Source organism: Sorex fumeus, unplaced genomic scaffold, assembly GCF_029834395.1.
Source record: "Sorex fumeus unplaced genomic scaffold, SorFum_2.1 ptg000232l, whole genome shotgun sequence".
Classification (NCBI taxonomy): Eukaryota; Metazoa; Chordata; class Mammalia; order Eulipotyphla; family Soricidae; genus Sorex; species Sorex fumeus.
The window spans coordinates 543,040-552,658 of record NW_026606289.1 but is presented as its reverse complement, the minus strand read 5'-3'; the positions used below and the strand labels follow the sequence as shown (position 1 = coordinate 552,658).

Genomic DNA, 9,619 nt, shown 5'->3' with positions numbered 1-9,619 from the left:
CACCCTTTGGCCCAGGCCTGACCCAACCCCCCAAAGTCCCCCGAGTCCAGAAAGGCCGCCCCCGGCGGCTGCGGGCCTCTAACGGGTGGCCGGCCCCGAGAGCCCCTGCGGGAAGTGGGACAAGCTGCGCGCGGGTGCGAGACGGCGCCGAGCCCGGGCAGGGCCGCGGCTGCGGGGCGCGCCTGGGACGAGCGTCCGTGTCAAAGCAACGGGTGGGACCACGAGTCGGGGGCCGCGAGGCCCCTTCCCGACGCTTAAGATCGGGGGCTCCAGGGCGAGGCTGCCCACGCCCCCACTCCCGGCTTTCCAGCGGCGGCTCTTAAAGGCGCGGCTGGCGCGGAGGCGGGGAGGCGCCGGGCCCGCTCCCCGCCCTGCCGCCGCCGCACCTCCGCCCAGGAAACCCGGCCCCGAGCGCCAACAGCGCCCCTGGGGCCCGCGGCGGGCGACCGCAGGACCTGCCGCGGCTTCCTTCCCACCGGCGCCGCCGAGGAGGTGCGCGCGCGCGCCCGCCCCCCACACGCGTCAGGCCAATCAGAGCCTGGGAACGAAGCCGGCCGCGACTTCTGAACCGGAAGAGGCTGACGCCACAGGCGGAGGGCGCGGCCACGCTCCCGGCCCAACCCCTGATCCGACCTGAGCCAATCGAAACACGGGCCAGCTCGCCGGGCGGATTTGCGCAGGCGCGCCCTCATCCGCTGCTGGGCCCCGCCCGCGCTTCTCAGCCTCCGCGCCGGCGGGCCGGTCACGTGACAGGCGCTGCCAGCCGGCCGCGCTCCCCCCCCAGCGGCGGTCTGGCGCTACTGCACTCCCCGGGGAGGCGGGCGGCGCGGGGAGCAGGGAGCCAGAGGAAGGGGACAGGAGCCACTTTCTGGGAATCTGCAGTGTGCAGGAAACCGCGATGTCACTTTGCATCTGTCAGCACAAAGAGGGAAACTGCAAACCCCGGGCTGTGGTGAACAACAATCATCAGGAATGGCTCCACCGAAACAAATGCAGGGCAGAGAGCTGCACTGACCGGGCCCAGGCTTCTTGTGCAGGACGCCCGTGTTCGATGCCCACACCACAGGGAGCAGCCTGAGCACCGCTGAGTGTACCCTGAAAACCAAAACAACATTAAATTTTGTGAAAGGACTGCTTTATTTACTAATAGGGGAAACTGCAGGACTCCCTGGGCTCTGCTATCTGGAAAGCCAAACCTGTGCAACAAAAAAGCCTGCTCGTTATTTTCAAATGAACGCTTATGCTAAGAAGCACCTACCTGCCCCAGGGGTGACACGGCAGAGCAGGCAGAGCCTGCAGATCCTCGATACCCCCCATGACCCCTGAACCCTGCCACGAGTAAGTCCTGTGCACTGCCGCATATGGCCCAAAAAGAAAAAGTCAAAGTCCGGGTGCAGACACTGTGGTGGGTGAGAATCGGCCCAACCTGCTGGCTGGGCCCATTACCCAGAGAGGGTGTCTGTCAGCGCAAAGCCCAGCGAGCGACAGCCACCTCCACAGCCGACCTGGCTTCCCTTGCTCTAGGGCCGGGAGGCCCCCAAGTGCTCAGTAGACACAAACTCCCACCACTAAATGGCATTTATTGTGAAAGCTCCTGGGGCGAGGCAGGAGGGGACCAGGATGCGGGGCGAGGGCGGCAAGGGGTGAGGTGGGCACGGGGCGGGGCGAGGCAGCTCTAGGAGGCCAAGTCGGAAGCCTCTGAGCTATCCTTGACATCCGTGCTCTCTGTGGTCTCGCTGACCTCGCTGAGGTCTTTGCTGTCACCCCCGGTCTCCTCTGCAGCCAGGCCCTTTTCCTCCCGAGAGGCCTCTCCAGTGCCCGGAAGCAGGATGGCCTTGCCCTCCACCTTGTTCTCAGTGGAGCCCAGCATCACATGCCTGCCCTTCTCCTTCAGCTCCAGGTGCCGCCTCAGCTGCCGGGAAGAAAGGGGGTGCTAAGAAGTGCCCACGCCCCCACCCACTTCGCCCCACAGCTGGACAGCGCTGCGTCCTGGCCCTGGTGCTCATTTCCTCCTCCATGGGCGGCTGTCTGGGCCCCGCAGAATCCCGCTTTGACTGGAAGGGCCAGAACGACCGTGCACCGAGGAGACCCCCGGCCCCCTGTATGGCCTCCCGAGCAGCGCCAGGCCAGGAGGGATTCCTCGGTGCACAGCCACGAGGAACCCCTGCACGTTGATGGGTGTGACTCCAAAACAAACAAAGACATAAAAATTGTCAGTTCTCGCTTTGGCCCCTAAACTTTGGTTTTTTTGAAATCCCACTTTGTCTTAGCGGAGCTCTGGCACCCCCAGCCCCTCCCCCAGGCTCAGTCGTGCAGCAGAGAGCAGGAGAGCCCCCCGCCCCTCACCTCGTCGGCCATCTGAGTGAGGTCCCGCTTCATGGCGTACGCATCTTCCCCATCGGCGTAGTACTTAGGCTCCACCTCGCTGATCCTGCGGGCAGGGGGTGCTGAGAAGGGAGAAGCCCAAACACAGGCGCTATCTGCTCATGCGGCGGGGGGGGGGCATGCCCCCCCGACGGGTGCCTGGAGAGATCCCACGTGTCCCCTGCTCCCCAGCAACCAGCAGTGCCCAGCGCCATGCCGGTCCCTAAGTGGCCTTCCCCGAGTGCAGCCGAATGCCCCTTCCCTCCCTGTCCTGCTTCTGGTCCCGAGCACACAGCCAGCCTTGCCACCAGAAGGGGCATTGGACTCGGTGCCAGCCGAGGCTCAGGGCGGCTGCGTCACGGTGTCACAGAACCTCTCGGAAAGCCAAGCGGGAGCCGCTTCTCCGCTCAGCAGGCCCCAGGAACTGCATCCACACGGGCTTCTGTCCTTCTTTGGGCTGTTCGAGAGCCACCCCCGGCGGAAGATGGAGCTGGGGCCCCCACATGCAGACTCGGCTTCTGCTCCCTGCCGGGCGCAGGCACGACCCCCCACCCCTTCCCCACTCCTTCCGGCGAGCAGTAACCAGGTGCGCCTAACGTCCCCCTTCACTCTCAGTCCTGCTGCCCAGCTTCTGCTCGTGTCTGGGCCCTGTCTCTTGTGAGCCCCTCGGCATGCCCCACCCCTGACTGCACCTCCAGGACAGTGGCTGTGCCTGCACTCTGCAGCCTAGCACCAGGCCTAGAGCCACGCCTCCTCGGCGAGAAGGATCTAGAACTACTTACTGAAAGTTGAGGGTGTTGGAATAGAGGTGCAGAGCGGCCCGGTTGCTGCGGAGGAATAAGGCAGCGCTGAGCCGACAGATGCGGGCGGGTCTCGCCCTCCTCCTAGGCCCGCGTCCCCACTGAGCCCACTTCCCAGAGCTTCTCCAAAAGTCAAGGCACACCCCAGGACCCCCATCGGGGCAGCAGCTCCCCCCTCGGACCCGGCCTCCACCTCTTCCTGACGTGCAGAGACACATATTTGGCGTTGAAGTTCTCTATCATGGCCCGCGAGGCCTGGTCCATCAGCTTCTGGGCCAGGCCAAGGCGCCGGTGGGAACGCTTCACGGCCTGGGGGGGAGAGGGCAGGCAAGGAGGGACTTGAAGGGCCGCTCCCAGCCCAGTGTCGCTGCTGACCAGGCTGGGCGCTGCGTACCAGGGAGGTGATGTGTCCGTGGGGCACGTCATCCGGGTCCTCTTCCCTAGAGTCAGAAGAAAGGCGCGACTGCAAGACCTGGTGACACGTGACCCTCAAAAGCCCCCCAAGGGGGCTGGAGCAATAGCACAGTGGGTAAGGTGCTTGCCCCAGCACCCCCGAGCCTGCCGGAGTGAGCAGAGCCAGGAGGAAGCCCTAAGCCCCGCTGGGCATGGCCCGAGAACCAGAGGGAAACTAAAAGCCACAAGCCAAGAAACATATGCAGAGTACACACTGGAGCATTGCTTGGTGAGCAGTGCGGATGACCAGGCAGAGGGCTCAGTACTCCACATCACAGCCCTGAGGGCAGTGCCACAGAGGCCGCGTGTGCCACGCGAGGGCTGGGGTGGGGTTGAGCGCACCCTGCTGGAACACCAGGGGAGGCGGGGACAGTGGGGACACTGGGGCTTCTGGGCCAGTTTGTGAATGTGCCACCCTATCAGCCAGGAAGAACAAGCTGGCCCCTGGCTCCTTGGGGTCCCCTTTGCAGTCCGCTGCTGGCTGCTGTCCCAAATGTGCGCCCCCTCCCTCAGAGCCACCTGAGTCGGTCCTGTCCTGGCCCACCTTAGGACTGGGGAGGGTCCCGCTCTGCTTGAGACCCTGTCCTACTGTCAGCCTCTAACTGACCTGGGCCAGGGACGCAGGAAGAAGAAACTCAAGGGGGACAGGTCGGTATGCTTGGCCACCAGCACCAGGGCCCAGAGCGCATGCCCTGCTCGCTGGGGGCCCGGCCAGGCGTCAGGAGCATCAGGAGCGGAACACTCCACTTTCAGACCCTGCCCTTCTGTCAGCCTCTAACTGACCTGGGCCAGGGGCGCCTGGGGTCCCGCCACGGAAGAAACTCAAGAGGGACAGGTCGGCACGCTCGGCCACCAGCACCGGGGCCGGAGCACATGCCCTGCTCGCTGGGGGCCCGGCCGGATCCCCGGCCTTGAGCTGCGCAGGCAGCGCCAGGTGTGGCTCCCGGAACACCCAGAGGCTCCGTGACTCACATTTTGGCCAGCACGTAGCCCACGATCTTGCCGTTCTCGTCCTCCGCGATGTAGGAGAGCTGAGGGGGCAGAAGGCGTCAGAGGGGACCGGCCGGGCCCCGCGCCCCCCACCCCGCGCCCCGTGCGTGAGGGGCCCCACCTGGGGCCAGGAGAGGCCGTGGTAGAAGTAGTACTTCATCTGGTAGTTCTCGGGCAGGCACAGCAGGTTACAGTGCTGCATGTTCATCAGGTCCTCGGGCTGTGGCCGGCAGTGCGGGGCGCTGAGTCCCGGCGCGCGCGGCGGCCCCGCGCCCACCCGGCACTCGCACCCGGGGCCGGACGCGCGCGCGCGCGGGGGATCGCGGCCCGGATGCGGGATCGCCGCCGGCAGCGGCTGCGCCCCGCCATCCCGCCCCCGGCAGCCCGTCTCCACGCGGGCCGGCGGCCGCCCCGGAGCAGAGCATGCGCACGCGGCCCCGGCCCGCACCCACGCGTGCCCGGCCCGCGCCCGCCTCTCACCCTCGCGTTGCGGATGTTCATGGCGGCGGGGTGCGGGCGGCTCCCGGCCACCGGCGAGCGCCGCGACGCCAGGCGCTGGGGCTGCACCGGGAGCGGGTCCGGGCTCGCCGGCGGGGGAACGGCGGAAGAGGCGGCGGGCGCCGGAAGCGCGCGCCCGCTGCACCCGCCTCCCCGCCACGGCGGCCAATGGGCGCGCGCGCGCCCCGAGTCCCCGCACCCCACAGACTCGCGCACACACAGTGAACAGGCTCAGCTTTATTCCGCGACGGGGCGGGAGGGGCCGGGGTAGGGCGCCACCACGGCGCTGCGGGCCGGGGCCGGGCCCAGGCGCTTCAGCAGGGCGTCCAGCATCTCCTCGCACATCGCCAGGCTCCGCGGGATGTGGAAGCAGCCTGCGGACACGCACACAGTGGCGGGGCCGCTCCGAGGCCGCGAGTCCAGGCGGCGGCGTGCCGTCCCCCACTCACCTTTATAGGGGCCCCCCCTTGATGGTGAGGGCGACCTTCCCCTCCTGGGTCAAGTAGCCAAACCACTCCCCGAACTCGGGATCGCGGAACTGGAAGGAGAAGGGCACCGTGGCAGCCCCAAGACCGGGGTGGGGGGGCCCTGGCGGGCGACGGCTTCCCCTTGCCCCCCTCGCGGTGGCTACTGCCTGGCCCGCTGGGGGAAGGGCCCTGCAACGCTGAGAGCCAGGCACGGGAGGCTGCTCTGATCTTCGGGGTAAATGGCAAGTTTGTTGAGAGTGAGATTTCACCGGGCTCCAAGTGTTACAAGTTGCACCCGATGTATCTCAGTGGATGTATCTCAGTGACTAAATGTATCTCAGTGAAAGAAACCAAGAGCGAGGGGCACTGCCCCCATCAACTGTGATTGCTTTGTCTTTTGTTCGGACTTTTTGGGTCACAGCCGGGCAATGCTCAGAGGTTACTCCTGGCCGTGGGGAGCCCGCCCCGCCTCACAAGTTTGTCCCTTGGGGGGGGCCCTTCCAGCCTTCCCAGGCCCAACCTGTCCTAGAAGACATGGATTCCCTCCTCCCGTCTCCAGCTCTCCACCTGGTTGGAGCACGTCATTTGTTTTTAATGTTTGGATTGGGGGCACTCCTGGCAGTGCTCAGGGTCCCTCCTGAGATCTGGGGGTGCGGGAGATTGAGCTGCTCCTGTGTGCAAGAGCCCCGGGCTCATTCCCGGCACCACCAGGAGCAGCGCCAGAACCAGACACCTAACTCCTGAGTGGGTGTCTCCTTTCTTCTGCCCGGGAGGCAGAGCATTCCTGTTTACTGTTTATTCTCTTTCTAGTGGCTTTGTTTAGGTCTCCCCTTGGTTTTCCCACCTTGATCTTACACAGCAAGATAAAAACTTTAACGGTTTTCCTGCAGCTTTTTCTCGGATGCTTGAATCTTTGCTTTTTGTGCTGGTGTGATTGATGGGTTAGTGCATACACGTCACCTGTTGGTGATAACTTTGAGAGTTCTTTTTCTTTTTCGGAAGGGGGCTCTTTTGGGTCACACCTGGCGATGCTCAGGGGCTACTCCCAGCTCTACACTCTGGGATTATTCCTGGGATCCCGGGGATCGAACCCTTGTTGGCTGCATGCAAGGCAAATGCCCGACCCCCTGTACTGTCACTCCAGCCCCCTTTGGGAATTCTTGAGAGTCAGAAGTGGGTAAAGAGCGCAGGAGGTCCTGGTGCCCTGGGGACTCTAGCAATGCCAGGTGTATCCCCTGCCCTAAACAACGAAGAACGTGCTCCTGAAACTTGGCATCAGGCCATGAACCTGCAGGCTCGTCCTCTGCAGTCTCATGCGTCCTGTGTTTGGAAAGCGGGGAGCAATTTGGAAAGCTTACGGTGCCTCTTCGATGGTAGCAGCTGGGATGTCTAGCAGTGACATCCTGCAGGCAGCAGAACGGGGCCGCTCCCTTGTGCCCCCCCAGCGGGGCTGCCTCAGGGCTCCGGACACGCCCCCGCCCAGGCCCCTCATCCCCCAGCCAGTGTGGGGTGTATGCTCCGCCTCTGGGTCCACACTCACCCGTCGGAATGTGTACTCAGCCACCTGGTAGAAGCAGTGCAGCAAGGCAGGCTCCCCGCTGTCAGTGTAGCCCATGAGGAAGGCCACCATGGCCTCGCAGTGCGGCCACCACAGCTTCATGGCCCACTCGAGCTGCGGGCACAGGTGGCCGGTCAGCAGGTCTCCCAGCCCGCTCGGCCACGCGCGCCCTCTCGCGGCCAGCCGCCCTCCTGCAGGCTCGTGCCACCCACCTGAGTGGGGCAGAGGCCATCGGCATCCTGGAAGTAGAAGAGGCCCCCGTGCTCGGCGTCCCAGCCGGAGCAGAAGGGCAGCCACAGGAACTTCTCGATGACGCGGACTCGCAGTGCCGCATCGCCTTTCCGCCGGGCGTACTCCAGCAGGAACCAGCCGGCCTCCAGTGCGTGGCCTGCGGGGTGGGGGGTGGCCGGGAGGTTAAGCGGCTCCCGCCGACGCCCCTGTGGCCGGAGCAGGCGGCTGCGGGGGGGGGGGGCAGCCCGCCCGGCACGACTTGCCCTCACCTGGGTTCTGCTGCCGCCCCAGGCAGCCCGGGAGCTCCTGCCCATCCTCCGATATGGTCTCCAGCACGGCATGGCCGTCCCTCTGCGCGAGAGCAGGGGGCTGCGGTCAGCTGCGGGTGACGGGCCCCTCCCCCTGCCGCCGCAGCCCCAGGCTTCAGCGGGACACCCGCTCCCAAGGCCCCAGAGGGGAACTGACATTGCGGAAGCCCAGCGGCCAGGCTCCCTGCCCTGCCCACTTTCTAGTCCGTGGCCGCCCCCTCACCCCCATCCACCTGTTCTCTGTCTGCATGGTAGCAGAGGCCGCAGGTCCCAGCTTGGGGACGGGCTGGGGGCAGCGGTGGGCGGGGGAGGGGCGGGGGCTGGCCCTGCAGGGTCCACCTCGCGTGCCCACCTGGACGTGCTGAAGGAGCCTGGCAGCACACCAGTCCCCCAGCTCCACAAACTGGTCCGCCAGCTCCTCATCGGCCTCCCCGAGCTGCAGCACCAGCCAGAGCACCATCATGGGCACGGCCATGGACTCTGCGGCCGGGGTGCCCGTAAGCTGGGGCCGGCCCAGGTCCGTCGGGTCCTCCCGCACCCAGTGCACGATCTGCTCCATCATCGACGTCGCCTCGCTCTGTAAAGGGCGGGGAGCGGGCCGGGGGCAGCCCTGGCTGAGGGCCTGTCCCGCCGCCACCTGCCGGGGCCAGTTGGGGCCCCTCAGGCTGCATGGAAAGGGCTGGCTCCGCACTCTGCCCCCGGGCCCCCGGCTAGGTAGGGGGTGGGTCCCAGAGGAACAAAGAGGCCCTGGAGGCCGGAGAAGCCTCCCACACCCGCTCACTCCATCCCAGGGCGGTTCGGAGATAAGGCTCCCGGGAAGGGCGGCCCCCAGCAGCCCAGCGGGGTCACACCTGGTAGCGCGTCTCCCCGGTGGCCCGCCACAGCTCGTTCATGGCCGCCGCGTAGAAACACTCGCTGAAGATGGTCCGCTGGACCTTGATGGGCTCGCCGGTGCGGGTGAGCGTGAAGGCGCACTTCCTCCCAGGGAACGCCACCCGCGCGCAGCGCAGCAGGAACTCGCCTCCTGGAGGTGGGCAGAGGCCGTGCTGGGCGCCGCGCACGCCCACCCGACCCCCGCCGCGGCCCTCCGCGACCTCACCTGCTCTCGCCACCTCCAGGAGCTCGGGGTGGCGGAAGCGCTCGAGTGTGCGGTACAGGCGACAGTAGGTCCACACCTGGGCACGGAGGGGCTGAGGTCCGAGCCGGTTCGGGGCCCCGGCGGCCACCCGGGCCTGCACCCTCCCGGCTCTTACCTGGCGGCCCTGCATCCACACGTACTTGATGTCGTCGTACACTTGCCCGGTGCGGCCGAGGCACGAGAAGAAGCCCCTGTGGGAGACAGCGTCAGCCGGGGGGGCGCGGCCGCCTCCCCACCAGGGCATCGCGGGCTCCTACCCGTGCTCCTTGTCGTGCGAGAACTGGGTCCAGAAGGCCATCACGCGGTCCAGCTCGCGCCCCATGCACTCCTTCCAGGCCATGAGGGTCTCCCGCTCCTGCTCCAAGCTCCAGCTGAACACGGGACTCACGGGCGCCACCCGGGGCCCCTCCACGTTCCCCAGGCCCTGGGCCCCTGCTCTCAGGGCGCCCTCCTCCACCCGCTGCCCGCTGGGCCCTCCACCGGCCTGCCAGGAGCCGAATCCGCCGCTCATGCTGCTGCCTTCAGGAAACCAGACGGAGCCTGCTCGCAGTCCTGTGACCGACCGGGACCGGCGCTCAGCTGATCTAGCAGTGCCCCACCCACCCCCTCCGGGGCTTCTTCAGGGCCCTGGGGGCGGGCCCAGGGGGGCGGCCCCGAGAGGGCGGGGCTTGCGGTATGGCCTGGCCCTGCAAGCCTGGCAGCGCGGCAACCCCCTAGCACTAGTAGGCCGGCCCCCACGTGGCCTTGGGATGCGCCAGATGCAGAATTCAGGTGGGCTGCCAGGGTCTTCTGGGGGAGTGATCCCCTGGGGC

General features: G+C 66.8%; 2 protein-coding genes across 2 annotated transcripts; both read right to left on the bottom strand.

The window, feature by feature from the left end:
- Window positions 1-1,560: 1,560 nt before the first annotated feature.
- Window positions 1,561-5,223, bottom strand: NAA10 (N-alpha-acetyltransferase 10, NatA catalytic subunit). The gene is made up of 8 exons (XM_056108711.1): window positions 5,088-5,223; window positions 4,729-4,827; window positions 4,590-4,648; window positions 3,559-3,604; window positions 3,358-3,473; window positions 3,147-3,191; window positions 2,347-2,431; window positions 1,561-1,912 (listed from the first exon to the last, which is right to left on the bottom strand). The coding sequence occupies exons 1-8, from the start codon at window positions 5,106-5,108 to the stop codon at window positions 1,676-1,678; spliced, it is 708 nt and encodes a 235-aa protein (XP_055964686.1). The 5' UTR covers window positions 5,109-5,223; the 3' UTR covers window positions 1,561-1,675.
- A 119-nt stretch (window positions 5,224-5,342) lies between these two features.
- Window positions 5,343-9,342, bottom strand: RENBP (renin binding protein). The gene is made up of 10 exons (XM_056108715.1): window positions 9,065-9,342; window positions 8,923-8,998; window positions 8,769-8,844; window positions 8,521-8,693; window positions 8,022-8,246; window positions 7,631-7,712; window positions 7,343-7,518; window positions 7,113-7,244; window positions 5,559-5,643; window positions 5,343-5,482 (listed from the first exon to the last, which is right to left on the bottom strand). The coding sequence occupies exons 1-10, from the start codon at window positions 9,316-9,318 to the stop codon at window positions 5,343-5,345; spliced, it is 1,419 nt and encodes a 472-aa protein (XP_055964690.1). The 5' UTR covers window positions 9,319-9,342.
- Window positions 9,343-9,619: the final 277 nt, after the last annotated feature.

What these genes read in the sequence shown, in the direction of transcription:
- NAA10 (XM_056108711.1), bottom strand. Translation starts at nt 5,108, where the DNA reads ATGAACATCCGCAACGCGAGG. An exon ending in TCTCTGCACGTCAGGAAGAG is followed by an intron (nt 3,192 to 3,357) that starts GTGGAGGCCGGG and finishes ATTCCTCCGCAG; the next exon opens with CAACCGGGCCGCTCTGCACC. An exon ending in TCCAACACCCTCAACTTTCA is followed by an intron (nt 2,432 to 3,146) that starts GTAAGTAGTTCT and finishes CCCTGCCCGCAG; the next exon opens with GATCAGCGAGGTGGAGCCTA.
- RENBP (XM_056108715.1), bottom strand. Translation starts at nt 9,318, where the DNA reads ATGAGCGGCGGATTCGGCTCCTGGCAGGCCGGTGGAGGGCCCAGCGGG. An exon ending in TCGCACGACAAGGAGCACGG is followed by an intron (nt 8,999 to 9,064) that starts GTAGGAGCCCGC and finishes TGTCTCCCACAG; the next exon opens with GGGCTTCTTCTCGTGCCTCG. An exon ending in CATCAAGGGGGGGCCCCTAT is followed by an intron (nt 5,483 to 5,558) that starts AAAGGTGAGTGG and finishes TGTGCGTGTCCG; the next exon opens with CAGGCTGCTTCCACATCCCG.